Source organism: Vulpes lagopus, chromosome 1 (genome assembly GCF_018345385.1).
Source record: "Vulpes lagopus strain Blue_001 chromosome 1, ASM1834538v1, whole genome shotgun sequence".
Taxonomy (NCBI): Eukaryota; Metazoa; Chordata; class Mammalia; order Carnivora; family Canidae; genus Vulpes; species Vulpes lagopus.
Genome location: NC_054824.1, coordinates 97,757,876 through 97,773,706, shown reverse-complemented (window position 1 = coordinate 97,773,706; position 15,831 = coordinate 97,757,876). Strand labels below are relative to the sequence as shown.

General features: G+C 39.1%; 1 protein-coding gene across 3 annotated transcripts in view; it reads left to right on the top strand.

Annotated features, from left to right (window-relative positions):
- Positions 1–15,831, top strand: part of LOC121473310 (cell cycle control protein 50C-like) — a 56,447-nt gene that overhangs the window by 17,754 nt on the left and 22,862 nt on the right. For 2 of the 3 annotated variants that reach the window (XM_041725512.1, XM_041725497.1), the window contains exons 6-8: positions 2,215–2,424; positions 5,305–7,557; positions 12,519–12,696. In XM_041725512.1, coding sequence (XP_041581446.1) covers positions 2,215–2,424; positions 5,305–5,495 — 401 coding nt within the window. In that variant the 3' untranslated portion in view covers positions 5,496–7,557; positions 12,519–12,696. The remainder of the gene's footprint in view (positions 1–2,214; positions 2,425–5,304; positions 7,558–12,518; positions 12,697–15,831) is intronic. The other variant, XM_041725504.1, reaches the window with a different exon arrangement.

Sequence of the window (15,831 nt, the reverse complement as noted above, 5' to 3'; positions counted from 1 at the left end):
GCTGGTAGGGGTCACAGGAGTATGTTATGTTTTGATTGAAAGGATCCGTGGTTATCTTACATTAATCACATGTTAGAGCAAGCACTCCATTCACTGCACATAGGTATTTTACATGCTACTAGCTAAGACCATGGCTGAAAGGTGAAAGGATGAAATTATATGTACATTATTTGTTTGGAATAAATGCTAAGTCAGATGGGATAACAGACAACAGACATAAGCCGGGCCTACTTAGACAAACTGGCATATAGGGTCACTGTACCTGTGATTGAATTCCTAGTTTTTGAAAGGAACTTGGCAACATTCTATTGTTTCGTCTTGCCACATAACCTCTGGCCTACTAGGCAAAGGGTCCTTTCTGTCATCTCCTGCTACACTTTGTTATTACCTTTTCTGAAGAGTTACCACATTATGTATTATCTATTTGAATACTTGTCATCCCCACTTCAGTCTGTGAATTCCTTGAGGAAATTAGGAAGTTTCATATCCCTGGTGCTTGATACATAGTGAGCAATCAAGAAATGCTTATTGTTGAATGAATGGATAAATACAAGTGACCTAATTTGGAAAATGAAAAAAGTTGGTGCCTCTTAACACCACAGTTTTCATATTCTCTGGACATGGGATGAAGCAGGTTCAGGTTTGGTAGGAAAGGCATGCTTAAACTTCCATTTTTTACAAGCTCCCTAGGTGATTAGACTGTCAATGTCCTATAGGACATGTTGTCTTGGGACATGAGCTCTGGCTAAAATAGAGAGAGGGTGAGGTCCACAGTGGAGGTACCAAAGGCAATTTCAATTTTTATCAAAATTCTTCTACCAACAGTGATTAAAGTTTTGGGAAGGGCTAAAATAGGTAAGTTCCCAATATTTGCAGAGGAAGTTTCTTCAGCGAAGGATTTTTCCAGAGGAAATTTAAGTGTATAAACATACTTTAACAGATTAATCCAACCAAACTTAGCACTTGCTTTTACAAGTACCAGAGCCCATGCTTAGAAAACAAGACTGGATTTATTTTAAAAGAAAATAGTTCAGTCAATCGAATTGAGAAAGGGTGGTTTTCTCCTTTGCATTTTGGATTCTACAAATACTAGAACCAATTGTCTAGAACTAAAAAGCTCACTAAACTATTTTCTCTTATTGACTAGTTCTTTAAAATTCAGTATGGTTTTTATTATCAACTTCTGTCAGCTTTAATTAGAATCACTCATTCCTTTAGCAAGCATTTATTGAAAGCCTGCTATGTGCCAGGCACTAGACTAAATGCCAGCGGAAAAGAAATTAGGAAGACACGAAACTGAAGAGTCTGCTGCAGAGTAGGAGAGACAGACAAGCCCATCATGCTAAAGTGGGAAGTGTGAGAATGAAAGTAAACTCTCAACAGACCCATTTCCTGGCCCTGGCCCTGGCCCTGCACCCTGTGCTTCTAGCATTCCTTCAATACCCAAACCTCCTAGGCCTTCTGGCTTTAGAACAGGTTTACACCTTTGCTCTCTGCCTCCTCCCATTTACCAGTTGCTCTTCCTTACTTCCAACTTCGAGCTCTTAGGCACATTGCTGAAAAGAGTATCTATTTGACACAATCTTCATGCACATACATGAATATTTCCTTAGAATACATTTCTAGAAGTAGAATTTCCAGGCCAAAATATATGCGAAATATATTAAAGCTTTTGATGCATGTTCCTAGATTGCCAGGGGTATTATTGATCCACACATCTATTTGCTGTGTACAGGAGTTCCTATTTCCACTGCGTCATTAATTGTCACTTTTTTCTTTACCTCTTACCCAAATTTTAGATGGAATGATCATATCTTGTTTTAATTTCCTGTCTTTAAATTACTAGTAAAGCTAAAGAAAATACAGTCTCTATGATGCTATCCCTGAATACAACCACTATTATCATTTTGCTCTACTTTTTCAGTGCTTTACATGCATTTAATATAGTTGGACCCATAATATACATGTAATTTGATATTCTCTTCTTTTTTAATTCTATGACAAATCATCATTATTTCCCCCACATTTCCTGAGAGTTTTTATAATCCATTATTTTTAATGGTTGCATTTGTAGGTAGCTTACACACAGTTTTTTAAAGTCTTCATTTTTATTTCTCTTTCCTCAAAAAATGCCAAGTTATTTCATTCTCTCTATTCTAAGGAAAACTGAAGGGTGTAGAAATTTCAACCATGTCAATGATTTTCTTCCCACAGGGACCACAAAACCCCCATACTGGTCTAAGCCTGTCTATGAACTAGATGAAGAGGATCCAGGAAACAATGGCTTCCTCAATGAGGACTTCATTGTGTGGATGCGGACAGCCGCCTTTCCCACTTTCAAAAAACTGTACCGTCGACTCAATCGAATACAGTACTTTATTGAAGGCTTGCCTGCTGGTAACTATAGTTTCAACATTACCTATAGTATCCTTTTATACCACTCTTCTTCCTGAGGATGAAGGAAAATCAGTGTCCGTCTGGGTATTTGTTATTGAATTATTTCGTTTTGTACTTTTCTAGTCTACAATCTGGTCTGTGTGTGTATGTGTGTGTGTGTGTGTGTGTGTGTGTGTATGTACAGAAGAAATATATAATTCTCTTATAGATAATATTGTCACTTGTCACCATAGAGCTGTTTGTCTCAACTTTATATAATCAACTGCGTACTTTTTTTTTTTTTTTTTTTTTAGAAATAACAGTTAATTGCAGTATCAGGTAAGTAGGGTGGATAAATAAGGAAGGACTATTTTTTTCCCCAAAAAAAAGATTAAATACCAGTGGGCCTAGAGATCTGTAACAGAGAAGAGAAGACTGCTCTGTAGGATGGGATGAGGTGGAGGACCATGGAAATAAGAGAGAATAACTTGATAAGTAGTAAATTTAGAATATGTGCTAAATATAATGAAAACTGAAAGACACTGTAGAACCTTTTATTCTAAATGAAAGTATAGACCGAAGGAGCCCTGGACTCAAGATCCAGGTGCAGTTCATCCAACCCACGTGAGGCATGCGAGAAGCTCTTTCCGAAGACACTGTGTTCTTTCCTCCCTCTAATACAGAGCTAGCTAGTAGGAGTCGGTGCCTTGGTTATGGACCTAAAGTCCAAGTTAAGAGACACATGCTTTCTTGTGAGATTCTGAATTTTTTCACTTAATTCAAAAATACAAATGTAACTCTTGACTTAAAAAGACTTAACTTCAAAATGACACCAAATACTGTCCTTAAAAAATCATATATTTACACACAATTTATACTAACTGTCATTGTCAGACTTTATTTAAAAGTGTCATCCTAATTCTCCCTGAGGCAGACACTTCCAGGGCTTGTACATAACTTTGAGGCATAAGCCCAATTAGGCATCAGCACTTCCTGTAGCGTCTCAGGGCTACTGACTGGGACTACTGGGTTCATGGGACCTCCAGCAGGCCAGAGGATCTTAACACAAAACTATCTACCTCCTTAGTTTCTTTACCTCTCAGGGAGCTTGAATGAGAAATGATTTGGAATAACTCAGTGACTGCATGTGCTCCGGTTCTCTGCTCCATCTTTTCTTTTCTATCCTAGAGTGTAGACATCTCGATTCTGATGGAAGGGGAACATTCCTCAGTCAGAGATGTCCCCACTGATGTGACACCATTTCTGCTTCTGCTGTTGTCTCCTTTTTGTTCATGATCAGGAGTACAGTTTGTCTTCAGTTCGTTCATTTTGATTTCTCCTTAAGTGAAAGTTAGGGAGAAATGAAACTGCCTTCAGTTCCCTAAGCACATTTAGGGAGAAATGAAAATGAACTGAAAATGAAATTTAGGGAGAAATGAAAACAAAAACAACAAACTGGTTTCTCTTATGCAGCATTATACATACAGATCAAAGAGTAAACCATAGAATATTACCTTTTTAATAGGATTTCAGCAAGCCCCTCAAAAATTTGTGATTAAAAGTTGCTTGACAGTGGTCTCCCAAATTAGACCTTCCAATCCCAACTTTGTCCATGATTCCCTTATCAGTAAAGCAGTTATAGTTGCAATCATAAAACAAGAAAAAAACCTATCATATACTGCTCACAATGCATGACAGGAAGTTTTGAGTTGAGGGAGACTTTCAGGGAGGCCATGTTCCAAACAAAGGAGACATTCTGTTTCTCCTCTGGAGACAGGCTCTCCTTGGGTGACTTCATTCACAGTCATATTTTACGGCTGATGACTGTCAAGTCTAAACCTTCCAGGCAGAAGCTAGATCCTGAGCTTCAGTCCTATGCTTGCACTTCCCGAACTGAGCCCTGGTAGCAGTGATACCCAGCTTGCCTCCTGGCCTGACTGCTGTGCAAGGAGAAAAACTAAATCTGAGCTGCAGCAAACACCCACCGCTGCTAAAGGGAAAAAGATGTTCTGTGTATGAGCAAAAGGCCTTCTTAATGGAAATGAGGGAAGAGAGAACAGGCAGGTGGGTCAAGCACCCAAGGACCTGGTGACAGTGAGGAATTTTGATGGAAAAAAAAAGAGAGAGAACTTATTTCCTAAGAAGTTTCCTTGTGCCTTTAAATCGCATGTTGCCAAGTGATTTGAGGCCTTTTAAGAGCTTTGCTGGGAAATGCTGCTGTCCTGTGCCGTTGCTACGAGAAGTCTTTATTTGTTTATTAGTTTGGTTTACAAAAGCACCAGATGTTTAAAAAACTCAGGCCACATGCATAATCAAAATGACATCATTAAAATGCTAACGATAGCAAACCCACTTCAAACATACTCTCTCCAGCAGTGAGGGATGTTTGCCTTTTCAAAACCCAAATGAATGCACCACCTTTAGCTTTCCCACCAAAAAATGTTTTGCCATTGATCTTGTTATTTTTCTTCTCTTCACTAGACTTGAAGAAGTTTCTCTATGGTAGAAATGCAAACCTTAGTCTATGAGGGACATTAGCCTGCCCTAGATCTCCTGATTGGTAAACAAAAATTTAGGTTTGCTGTAAAGCACATCTGTATTCTCTTAATTTCCTTGGGTCTGCCAAAGGAAATTAAATATATTTGTCCAGTTTTTAGTTCTCTGTAAGTCAGTCTGATATATTTGCGTCAGAATCTCTTTTATAGATTACAACTATATAGAGGAAAGGCTCATTTTTACTTAATTTCATTCAAGCAAGATACATCATACTACTTGGTAAAGACTAGACAATATGAAGTTGAACATTCAATTTTTTTTTTTACCTACAAACACAATGATTTTATATGGTTCAGTCTAATATATTTAGGATGTACAATGGTAGAGCTGAGAAGTGTTGAAATAGATCCTTAACAGGTCTTCTCATCTTAGATTTTCCGGTAACCAGGTTCAAAGGAGAAAAATCAGTTGTTCTTTCCACCTTGACATGGAGCGGAGGCAGCAGCCTTTTTTTAGGTCTTGCCTACACAGTGACAGGAGCAGTAACATGGTTGGCCTCCTTTTCCATGATGGCCATTCACCTGATGCTGAAAAAAAAGAAAATGCTCTTCATCCAGGACTAAAGTCAAGTTTTAAGAAGAAAAGCAGAAAACACAGAAATTGACAATGAAGTAACTAAGAGAGTCAAAGATTTCTGACAAGGCTCAAAATGATAAGGATATTTTATCAAGGGGAACTGGATTGACTGACAAAGTACAATCCCAGATAAATAAACAATGAGAAATTCAGAGTTGAGGAGGGAGAAAGGGAAAAAGGGGAGAAGGAGAAGGCATAGTCATGTATAGTAAAATGTCCTTGGAATGGGGAAGATAAATCATCCTTGAATTCTGAACCAAGTCTCTGGTATTTATTTGAAGCCCTTGTGCCTAATGGTAGGTGAATGCCTAGGAGACAGTACCATCATTAGACAAAAGTAAGGTGGGGTCCCTGGGATTAGGTGAATCCTCTTAACCTCGGACCATGAGTCTTCATCACCTCCAAATTACATACTTTCTAACAATTGTTGAGCATCGAATTGAGCAATCAGGATGATTTTTGTAAACTGATTTATTCAATGTTCTCTCCTTTCTGTGGACTCAAAACTAAGTTTTCTCTGCTAAGAATATACCAAGCAAAGATCGTGGAGTGCCCAGAGCACCCACAATACAACAATATACCAAAAAGAAAGGCCAGAGAGCTCCCTGAAGTTATTCATATAACCAAGAGGGAAGCCCTGAAACAGTTACTGCTTCTCTCAAAAGTTGTATTCAGCATTTAAGGGCACAAAACAATTCTCAAACTTGGGATGACATATTCTAGAATGCAAATGATGTATTTATGATACTTAAATTCTGTGTGTTGAGGGAGCTTCTCAGGGTTCATCTTAAAATGTTTGAATCCCTATAAAGGAGACTGAACAAAGTACTTGGTAAAGCTGCCAGGGGAAGAGTCCCCACAGATTTGTGTGCACAGATCTGAATGCTTTACTTTAAAAAGCATGTTTATATTTCTTTTTTAAGATGGAGGAAGCTTTACTCCGTGAAAAATTCCCTAGAAGAATTTTTATTGTTAAAGAAAAATACAGTACCGATACATATTTGTATCTTTAGCAGCCAAGAAAGCATTTCTTTGTTGCAACTTCCTGCATTCACCAAATAGTTTAGTATTTTCCCAAAAAGACAAAATTTCAAGTTCCAACTCTGAAATATAAGAATCCCTCCCCTATCTCACCTTCCATCTGTAACCTGTGACTTCTGGTATCCAGGTGTGGTAAGCCAAATAAGGCCTTACTACCTCCCACCCCAAAGGTACCAATGGCCCAATCCCAGAACCAGTAAATGTTACCTTAGATGTCAAAAGAGCCTTTGCAGGTGAGATTAAATTAAGGGTATTGTGTGGGGATGGCATCCTGGATGACCTGGGTGGGCTCAATGTAATTGTGGGAGTCCTTATAAGAGAAGCAGGAAATCAGGAGAGTAGCAGGAATGTGGCAATGAAGGCAAGAGATTGGAGTGATGCAAGAAAGGCACTGTGACACACAGAATGTAAGCAGCCTCCAGAAGCTGAAAAAAAGCAAGAAACATCCTCCCCAGAAGTCTTGCTGCCATCTTGATTTGAGACTTCTGACCCTCAGAACTCTAAGAGAATAAATTTATGTGGTTTTAAGCACTGAGTGTGTGGTAATTTGCTACAGTGGTCATAGAAAATTAATATACTAGGGGTTGGCACTGTTCTTGTCTCCTGGGCAATTGTTCTCAAGTTAGGTGAACTATCCAAGCAGAGGGCAAAGAAAGAACACAGCTCACACCTACACCAGACCGTTGACCTCAGATCTCACCTTCTAGTACCTTCTCGGTTATGGTGCTGATTGGAAAAAGGTATGAACACCTTTGCCGTGTCTCAGTTTTGTTTGTCAGCATATAGAATGCTGTATTTGTCACAGTTCTCCAGAAAAACAGTGTGTATGTGTGCACACACACCCTTGGCAAGTGCAAAATCTGATGCAGGAGGCTGAACAGGCTGGAGGTTCACGAAGGAGTTGTAGTTCAAGCCAAAAGATGGCCCACTGGAGGAACCAGGAAGAGTGGGTGTTGCAGATGAATCCTGAAGTCTGTGTCCAGGAGAATGCCTTTTGGCTCAAGAGAGGTCAGCCTTTTTTTCTCTTCAGGCTTTTAAGTGATTGGATGCAACCACTCACATTATAAAAGGCAGTCTGCTTTACTCAGTCTATCAATTTTTTAAAACTAAATTTTGAGGTGGAGGGGTGCGCCTGGCTGGCTTGGTGAGTGGATCGTGGGGTTCCAAGCTGAAGCCCCATGTTGGGTGTACAGATTACTGAAAAATAAAAAATCTTCTAAAAAAAACTTGGGGGTAAAATATTGTTTTATATTAAACCAAATAGATGAATATATTAAAAATAAACAAAAAGTATTAAATGTGTTCTATTTAAATTTTACTGTCTATTAGTATCATTTAAAATTTTTATTTCAGTATAGTTGACACAGTGTTACTTATATCAGGTTCAGGTGTACAACATGGTGACTCAACAGCATAGGTTATGGGTTATGCAGTGCTCACAAGGGAAGCTACCATCCGTCATAGCACCAATAGCACTGTGTCATTGACTCTGTTCCCTAGGCTGTGCCTTTTATTTCTGTGACTTAATCAGTCCACAACTGGAAGCCTGTGACTCCCACTCCCCTGCGTACATCTTGCCTACCCACCCACCACTCTTCCCCTGGCAACCATCAGTTTGTTCTCTGTATTCATAGGTCTGATTCTGCTCTTTGTTTGTTCGCTGTTTTGTGTTTTTTAGATTCCACATATGAGTGAAATCATATGGTATTTATCTTTCTCAGTCTGACTTATTTCACTTCACGTAATACCCTCAAGGTCCATCTATATTGTTGCAAATGGAACGATCTCATTCTTTTTTTTATGGCTGAGTAATAGTCCACATACCACAAATGGCAAGATTTCATTCTTTTTGATGGCTGAGTAATATTCTGGTGTGTGTGTGTTTATACATGACATCTTCTTTATCCATTCATCAGTTGATGGACATTTGGGCTCTTTCCATAATTTGGCTATTGTAAATAATGCTGCTATAGACATTGAGGTGCACACGCCCCTTCAAATGGGTACTTTTGTAGCCTTGGGTAAATACCTAGTAATGCAACTGCTGGATCATAGTGTAGCTCTATTTTTAGCTTTTTGAGGAACCTCCATACTGTTCTCCAGAGTAGCTGCATCAGCCTTCATTTCCACCAACAGTGTAGGAGGGCTCCCCTTTCTCCACAGCCTCGCCAACACCTATTGTTTGGATACTAACCCTTTATCTGATATGTTATTTGCAGCCCATTTTTTACTGTGATTGTTTTGTGGTATTGAGTCGTGTAGGTTCTTTATGTGTTTTTAATATTAACTCCTTTGAGGATATATCATTTGCAAATCTCTTCTCCCATTCAATAGGTTGCCTTGTTTGTCTTGTTGACAGTTTCCTTTTTGTCTTGTTGATGGTTTCCTTTGCTGTGCAAAGGTTTTTTATTTTGTTTTTTGTTGTTGTTTGTTTTTAGAGATTTTATTTATTTATTCATGAGAGGCACAGAGAGACGGGCGGAGACACAGGCAGAGGGAGAAGCAGGCTCCCTGTGGGGACCCTGATGTGGGACTTGATCCAAGGACCTCAGGATCATGACCTGAGCCAAAGGCAGATGCTCAACCCCTGAGCCACACAGGTGCCCCAAAAGATTTTTATTTTTATATAGTCCCAATAGTTTATTTTTGCTTTTTAGAAATCATATCTAGAAAAATGTCACTACTGCCAGTGTCAAAGAAATTACTGCCTGTACTCTCTTCTAGGTGTTTTATGGTTTCAGGTATCACATTTAGGTCTTTAATCCATTTTAAGTTGCATGTGTATGTGTCTGCATGTATATATATGGTGTTAGAAAGTGGTCCAGTTTCATTCCTTTGCATGTAGTTGTTCATTTTCCCAGCACTATTTATTGAAGAGATTCTGTTTTCATCATATATTCCTGCCTCCTTTGTCTCCAATTTAAATGTTAAGTCTCATCCAAAAACACCCTTTTGGAAACATCCAGAATAATGCTTGACCAAATATCTGGGCACCGTGCCCCAATCAACTTGACACGTAAAATTAACTACCACAGAAGGCATCTGCATTCACTATGTAATCAAGACTTTTCCCAAAAGAGTACTCCCCATTTCATTTTGTACAAGAATTGTCTCAATGGAAAAGACCCCCGAAGACCTATTCACAACCTAAGTTTATGGGAAACTATTCAAGAAATATGAATCCCTGGAATTTTTGACAGAACGGAGATATGAGTGGACTTCCTTTTTTCTGCTTCTCCACAAGTCAGCAAGCCAAAGCAGTTAGTCTCTGCAAGACACTCGCCCTGCTATAGAGTCTGGGAGCCATCCTCCTTCTCCTTGTTAGGGTAAAAGTATCATCATTTACAATTAACTCCCTACTCACATCACTTGATTTTTCCGGTTTTCTTTCTCTCCTTTCTCTTCTCTCCCCCCTCATCATCTTCTTCCTTTAGTTTTCTTATTCTTTATCCCTTGTGCTTTTGTGAACTGCTAGGTGAAGGTGAAGGCTTAGAAAAACTAGGTGCTACTCTACTCTCTCTCCAACTCCTGGAAACACTTCTGGAGTGAGAAAAAGTGAGCACAAGATCAAAAGAGAAAAGAATAAAAGTGAGAATGAGAGCTTGTGACAGTGTGTATGTGAGAGTGTGACAACTTGGAACATTTAATGGGGTTTTGAAGTGCTTTTATTTAGGCATATATTCTAAGTGTGTAGGAAGAGACGGGTATAAAATTGGGTAGGACTGAAATTATGGGCAAATAAGAGTATAGAGTTGAACTTTATTTGAAATTTACCAATTAAACACCTACCTTGTGTGACAAATTCACACGCTAAAGATACTAAAATGAGCCAGTTGGGGCTCTTGCTCTCAAGGGACTCATCTGACATGGATTCTTTTATCCTTTTGAACCTGCTCATATTTGTCCCACACAATTGAGCATGAATCCTACACTCGCAAAGGTTTCTTCCAGTTTCCTGAATGTCATTCTGTACCCCACACACACACCTCCCTGAAGGCAAAGCGATCCTGCTCCCACAAGGCAGTACCCAGCTTCCAATTCCCCGTCTATGATCCCAAAGCATCTAAGTCCATGCTGGGCACAGAACAGTGTGCAAGTTGATAAAAACCTCCTGACTTGGTCACAACAACATAATCTGTCGCAGCCTGCACTCAAGCCTTCCTAATGAAGGCTGGGTTTTCATCTGGTTTGTTTCACGGCAAAGGTTCTATTAACCAAATGTTAATAAAAGAAACCCAGCTTCAGACAGCTGCTGGTGGTTTTCCTTTGCAGTGTATCCAACAGAATCCCATAGCAGCATGGTCTGTGGCTGTCAACATTTTTTGTCTATGAATGTTCATGGATGATAGCACCGTGGAGCAGATTTCACCTGGCTTTGCCACACAGGGAAGCCCATTCTCCCTTCTTAGACCCGGGGAAGTCACTCAGGGGCTCAGTTCAGAGTGCCTCTCATCAGGACTGGTTCACAAGTCCATTGCTAAATTAACCTTGGTTTGGCAAGTAGAGCACAGCCCTTTTAAGTCTTTATTGCTACTAACCAGGTTTCTGAAAACTTTACTCTCCTTTTGCCTGTTTTCAGTGCCAATATTTCATTGGCACTTCTCAGTTCATGCATTTTCAGATGAGCCCTGGCCCCTGTTTTATCTGCAGCCCCCACCATGTCCCTTAAAATAGCTATCTGGTGGGCAGCCAGGGTGGCTCAATGGTTTAGCGCCGCCTTCAGTCCAGGGCGTGATCCTGGGGAACGGGGATCGAGTCCCACGTCGGGCTCCCTGCATGGAGCCTGTTTCTCCCTCTGCCTGTGTCTCTGCCTCTCTCTCTCTCTTTCCCTCTCTGTCTCGTGAATAAATAAAATCTTTTTTAAAAAATAGCTATCTGGTAATATGATTAAAAGAGAAGGAGGTGAAATTGTGAGATTGGGATTTGTGAATCAGAGAGCAGCAAGAGGAACTCATTTAGGAAAAAGCTTTCCTCCAAAGGGTCGGGCTTGTACAATATCCCCATTCTAATCCTGTGGCAGGCCATGAAATGACTCAGAACCTGGATATTAAAATATTGTTTTATAATGAATCTTCCTTTTTTGATTAGTGTGGAGCCTGTATCCTGCTTCCAGAGGCAGGATACAGTTTTCTTATTCCTTTTCACCACAGTTGGAATGGAAAAATTGAAGTCATTGCTCTGATGGCAAGAAACAGCTTATGGTGCTCACAGAGCCAGCATTCAGAACAGATAGGCACAGGGGTGCCTTTTGCTCCTTTTTTTATTCAAAGGGCTTCACTCCACTGAAACGGTTGATTTTTAGTGCAGACTAACATTGTAGAAATAACTTATATTCTGTTGTGTTTTTCTTTATTTTTCTACAAAGATTTCTCAGTTTATTTTTTTAATTGAAATACAGTTGACATCTCAGTTTCTTTTTTATAATCAACACTCATGGACTGCCCATAAAAATGTATTCCTCAGTCTGAGGTCAGAAACTTTCCCGAGAGGTCAGGGAGATTCCAAAGAGCTTGCAGAAACTGGAACTGCAGAACTCCAAAAAGGCTGGGATGAAAGAAACAAGCAATGCCTTTGTTTAGGAAAGGTGAGCAAAGTTTCTGGATTTCCACCTTTTCAAGCAGGAAAGTGAAGGGGGAGGAAGGGAAAAAACAAATAAGGATGGAGCCCTTTTTTGTGCAGTCCAGGCAGATGTGCCTTACCCATGTTCACGACAGTGGGATGAAGCAGACCTACCAGAAGGTATTTCCCTTGCCTTTCTTCCTCCTGTCAAAGCCCACTCCACATGATAAATACCAAAACGCTAGATATGTATTTTGCCTTCAGGTAGGAATAGCCAAGGGACCCAGTTCTGCCTATACAACTTAAGAGAAAGCTGTTGGGGGGATTTGGGAAAAGATTTTTCCTCCAAAACAAAGAAGCAGACATGAAAGAGATTTGTCACCTTACCTTCTCCCTACTCATGAATACAGTTGTACGGGGACATGAGGACATCTTGAAATCAAGAAGAAACAACTCTTGAGGGCCAAAAGTTTCATACTGAGAACAGTAGAATGAAAGATGGAAAGAACTGGAGTCTTCGTGACATTGTTGAGACCACTGATTCAGTGACCTGGAACCACTCACCTCTAGATAACTTTTTTATGTGAGGTAAGAAAACCTCCCCCCCCTTATTATTTCAGCCACTTTTAGCTGGGTATTCTGTTACTTTCAGCCAAAACCATCCTAATTGATAAAATAAGACTATTTCAATTTTATTCTACTAGATTTGTTTCATCTAAAAGACTAAAAATTAATTTGTTGGCCATCACAGCAGAAGCAAAACATAACTGTTTTATGATTTGTTCAAAATCATTTCTTATACAGTCCTGCAGTTTTCAGCTTAATGCATTTTCTGCTCACTGTCCTTCACATATGTGGATGATAATACGTAGTAGTCCATAAAATGACCACGTACCACAGATGGTAACCTGGCTTCCTATAATCTCTTGTGACCCAATTGCTAAAAGATCGGTCCCAGTCCTCAACTATTACTCTTAAAATTTGTCTAACATTCTTCCCATCAGACTGATAGAACTCTAGAGACTGATGCTCTGAGGATGACACAACATCCTGAATTTATGATAATTGTCTACTACCATGATGATGACACCAGGCTCATCATGATTTAAGATAATTCTGTTCAAACGATGGCTAGCAAAATTGTCAGTCACACTTAACTTCTACTCACAGATATAACATGCTACTGTATGACATTCTCAAAAGGACCAAATTATAGTAATGGTGAATATTAGTGGTTGCCGGGATGCCTGGGTGGCTCAGCAGTTGAGCGCCTGCCTTTGGCTCAGGGCGTGATCCTGGGGTCCAGGGATCGAGTCCCACATCGGGCTCTTTGCGTGGAGCCGGCTTCTCCCTCTGCCTGTGTCTCTGCCTCTCTCCCTCTGTGTCTCTCATGAATAAATAAATAAAATCTTAAAAAAAAAAAAAAAGATTAGTGGTTGCCAGGAATTCAAGATAGAGGGAGGGTGTGACGATAAAGGGATAGAATGCAAGAGACAATGGAACTCTTCTGTATCCTGGTCATGGTGGTAGTCATATCAGTCTGTACATGTGTTTATTCATAGAACTATACACTACTGAAAAAGTCAGTTTTACTGTATGATCACTTAAAAATTAAATTTATCCCATAAAAATGATTTCTAGCCAATTATTGATAAGCCTAAATTGATTTGCTTTTTCTTCTAGTTGTTAGCAAGAAAGAGAGGATGCCATAGTTAGCCATTGCTGGGCATAAGAAAACAATAACCAGGTGAAGGAAGGAGAATATCTACCTCTGGTTGATGCAACTAAAAATAGTGGTTGGCTTTCCTAAGAAGTATAAAAGAGAACATCCTATGAAACAAAACCGATTTGTTAATTGCTGAGAACTCTCCCACTATCTTTTGGGCTGAGACTCAGAACCATTTCCCTGGTTACAAAAATCTCAACTGATGCATAAAAAGCATTTGACAATATTCAACATCTTTCATAATAAAACACTCCACAAGCCAGGAATAGATAGAAATTACCTCAACATAACAAAAGCCATATATAAAAAACCTGCAGCTAACATTATACTCAATGGTGAAAAAAAAAAAATGAAACCTTTCTTCTAAGATCAGGGACAAGTTAAGGATGTCCACTATGAAATTCACCACTTCTGTTCAACACAGTACCAGAAGTTCTAGCCAGAACAATTAGGCAAGAAAAAGAAAGAAAGAAATGGCACACAAATTGGAAAGGAAGAAATAAGATTATCTCTGTTCATAACTGACAAGATCTTTTATGTAGGAAATCCTAAAAATATCAACACACGCAAGATTCAAAGTCAACACACACAAATCAGTTGTGTGGTTTTTTTTTGTTTGTTTGTTTTGTTTTTTTTTTTAAGATTTGTTTATCTGAGCAGGGGAGGGGCAGAGGGAAAGGGAGAGAGAGTCTCAAGAAGCTGCACTGAGCTCAGAGTCAGATGCAGGGCTTGATCTCAGGATCCTGAGATCACAACCTGAGCTGAAACCAAGAGTTGGACGCTTAACCAGTTGGGCCACCCACGTGCCTCAGTAGTGTTTCTATACAATCTATAAACAATTCAAAAGGAGATTAAGAAAATTCAATTCACAATAGTATCAAAAAGAATAAAATACTTGGGAATAAACTTAACCAAAAAGGTGGAAGACTTATACACTGAAAAACTACAAAATGTTGCTGAAAGAAATTAATGTCATCAGTAAATGGCAAGACATCCCATGTTCATTAGAAGGCTTAATATTTATAAGATGTCAATATTATCCAAAATTGTCTACAGATTTAATGCAATTCCTATAAAAATCTCAACATTTTTTTGCAGGAATAGAACATCACCCTAAAATTAATATGGAATATCAAGGGACCCCAAATAGTTAAAACAATCTTGAAAAAGAACAAAGTTGGAGGTCTCACATTGCTGATTTCAAAACCTACTATGATGCTATGGCAATCAATACAGCATGATACAGTCTTAAAAACAGACAATATAGACCAATAAAATAGAATAGAATAGAGAACCCAGAAATAAGCCCTCACATAACAGATCTTCCTCAACTTTTGATGGGATTATATCCAGATAAACCCATCATAAGTTGAAAATACCACAAATCAAAAACGTATTTAATACCCCTAAACCCATCAAATATCACAGGCTAGCCCAAGCTACCTTAAACATGCTCGGAACACTTACGTTGGCTTTCAGTTGAGCAAAATCATCTAACACAAAGGCTATTTCATAATAAAGTGTTGAATATATTATTATCTAATTTATTGAATACTATACTGAAAGTGAAAAAGCAATGGTTGCATTGGCACAGAATAGTTTACAAGAGTATCAGTTGTTTAACCTTGCAATCATGTGGCTGAGTGGGAGCTCTGGCTCATTGCCACTGCCCAGCATCATGACAATACCACCCAGCATATTGCTAGCCTGGAAAAAAGATCAAAATTCAAAGTATGAGTTCTACTAAATGCGCTCACACCATTTTAAAATTGAAAAGTCATAAGCTGGGACCCTCTCTATGGTCAAATGATTTTCAGTTAGGGTGGCAAGACCAATGGGGGAAAGGACAGTCTTTTCAACTAATGATGTTAGAAAAAATAGATCTCCAGATGCAAAAAAATAAATTTGGACATTTACCTTTCACCACATACAAAAATTATATAAAAAATGGATCAAAGACCTAGATGTTTGAGCTAAACCATAAAACCCTTAGAAGA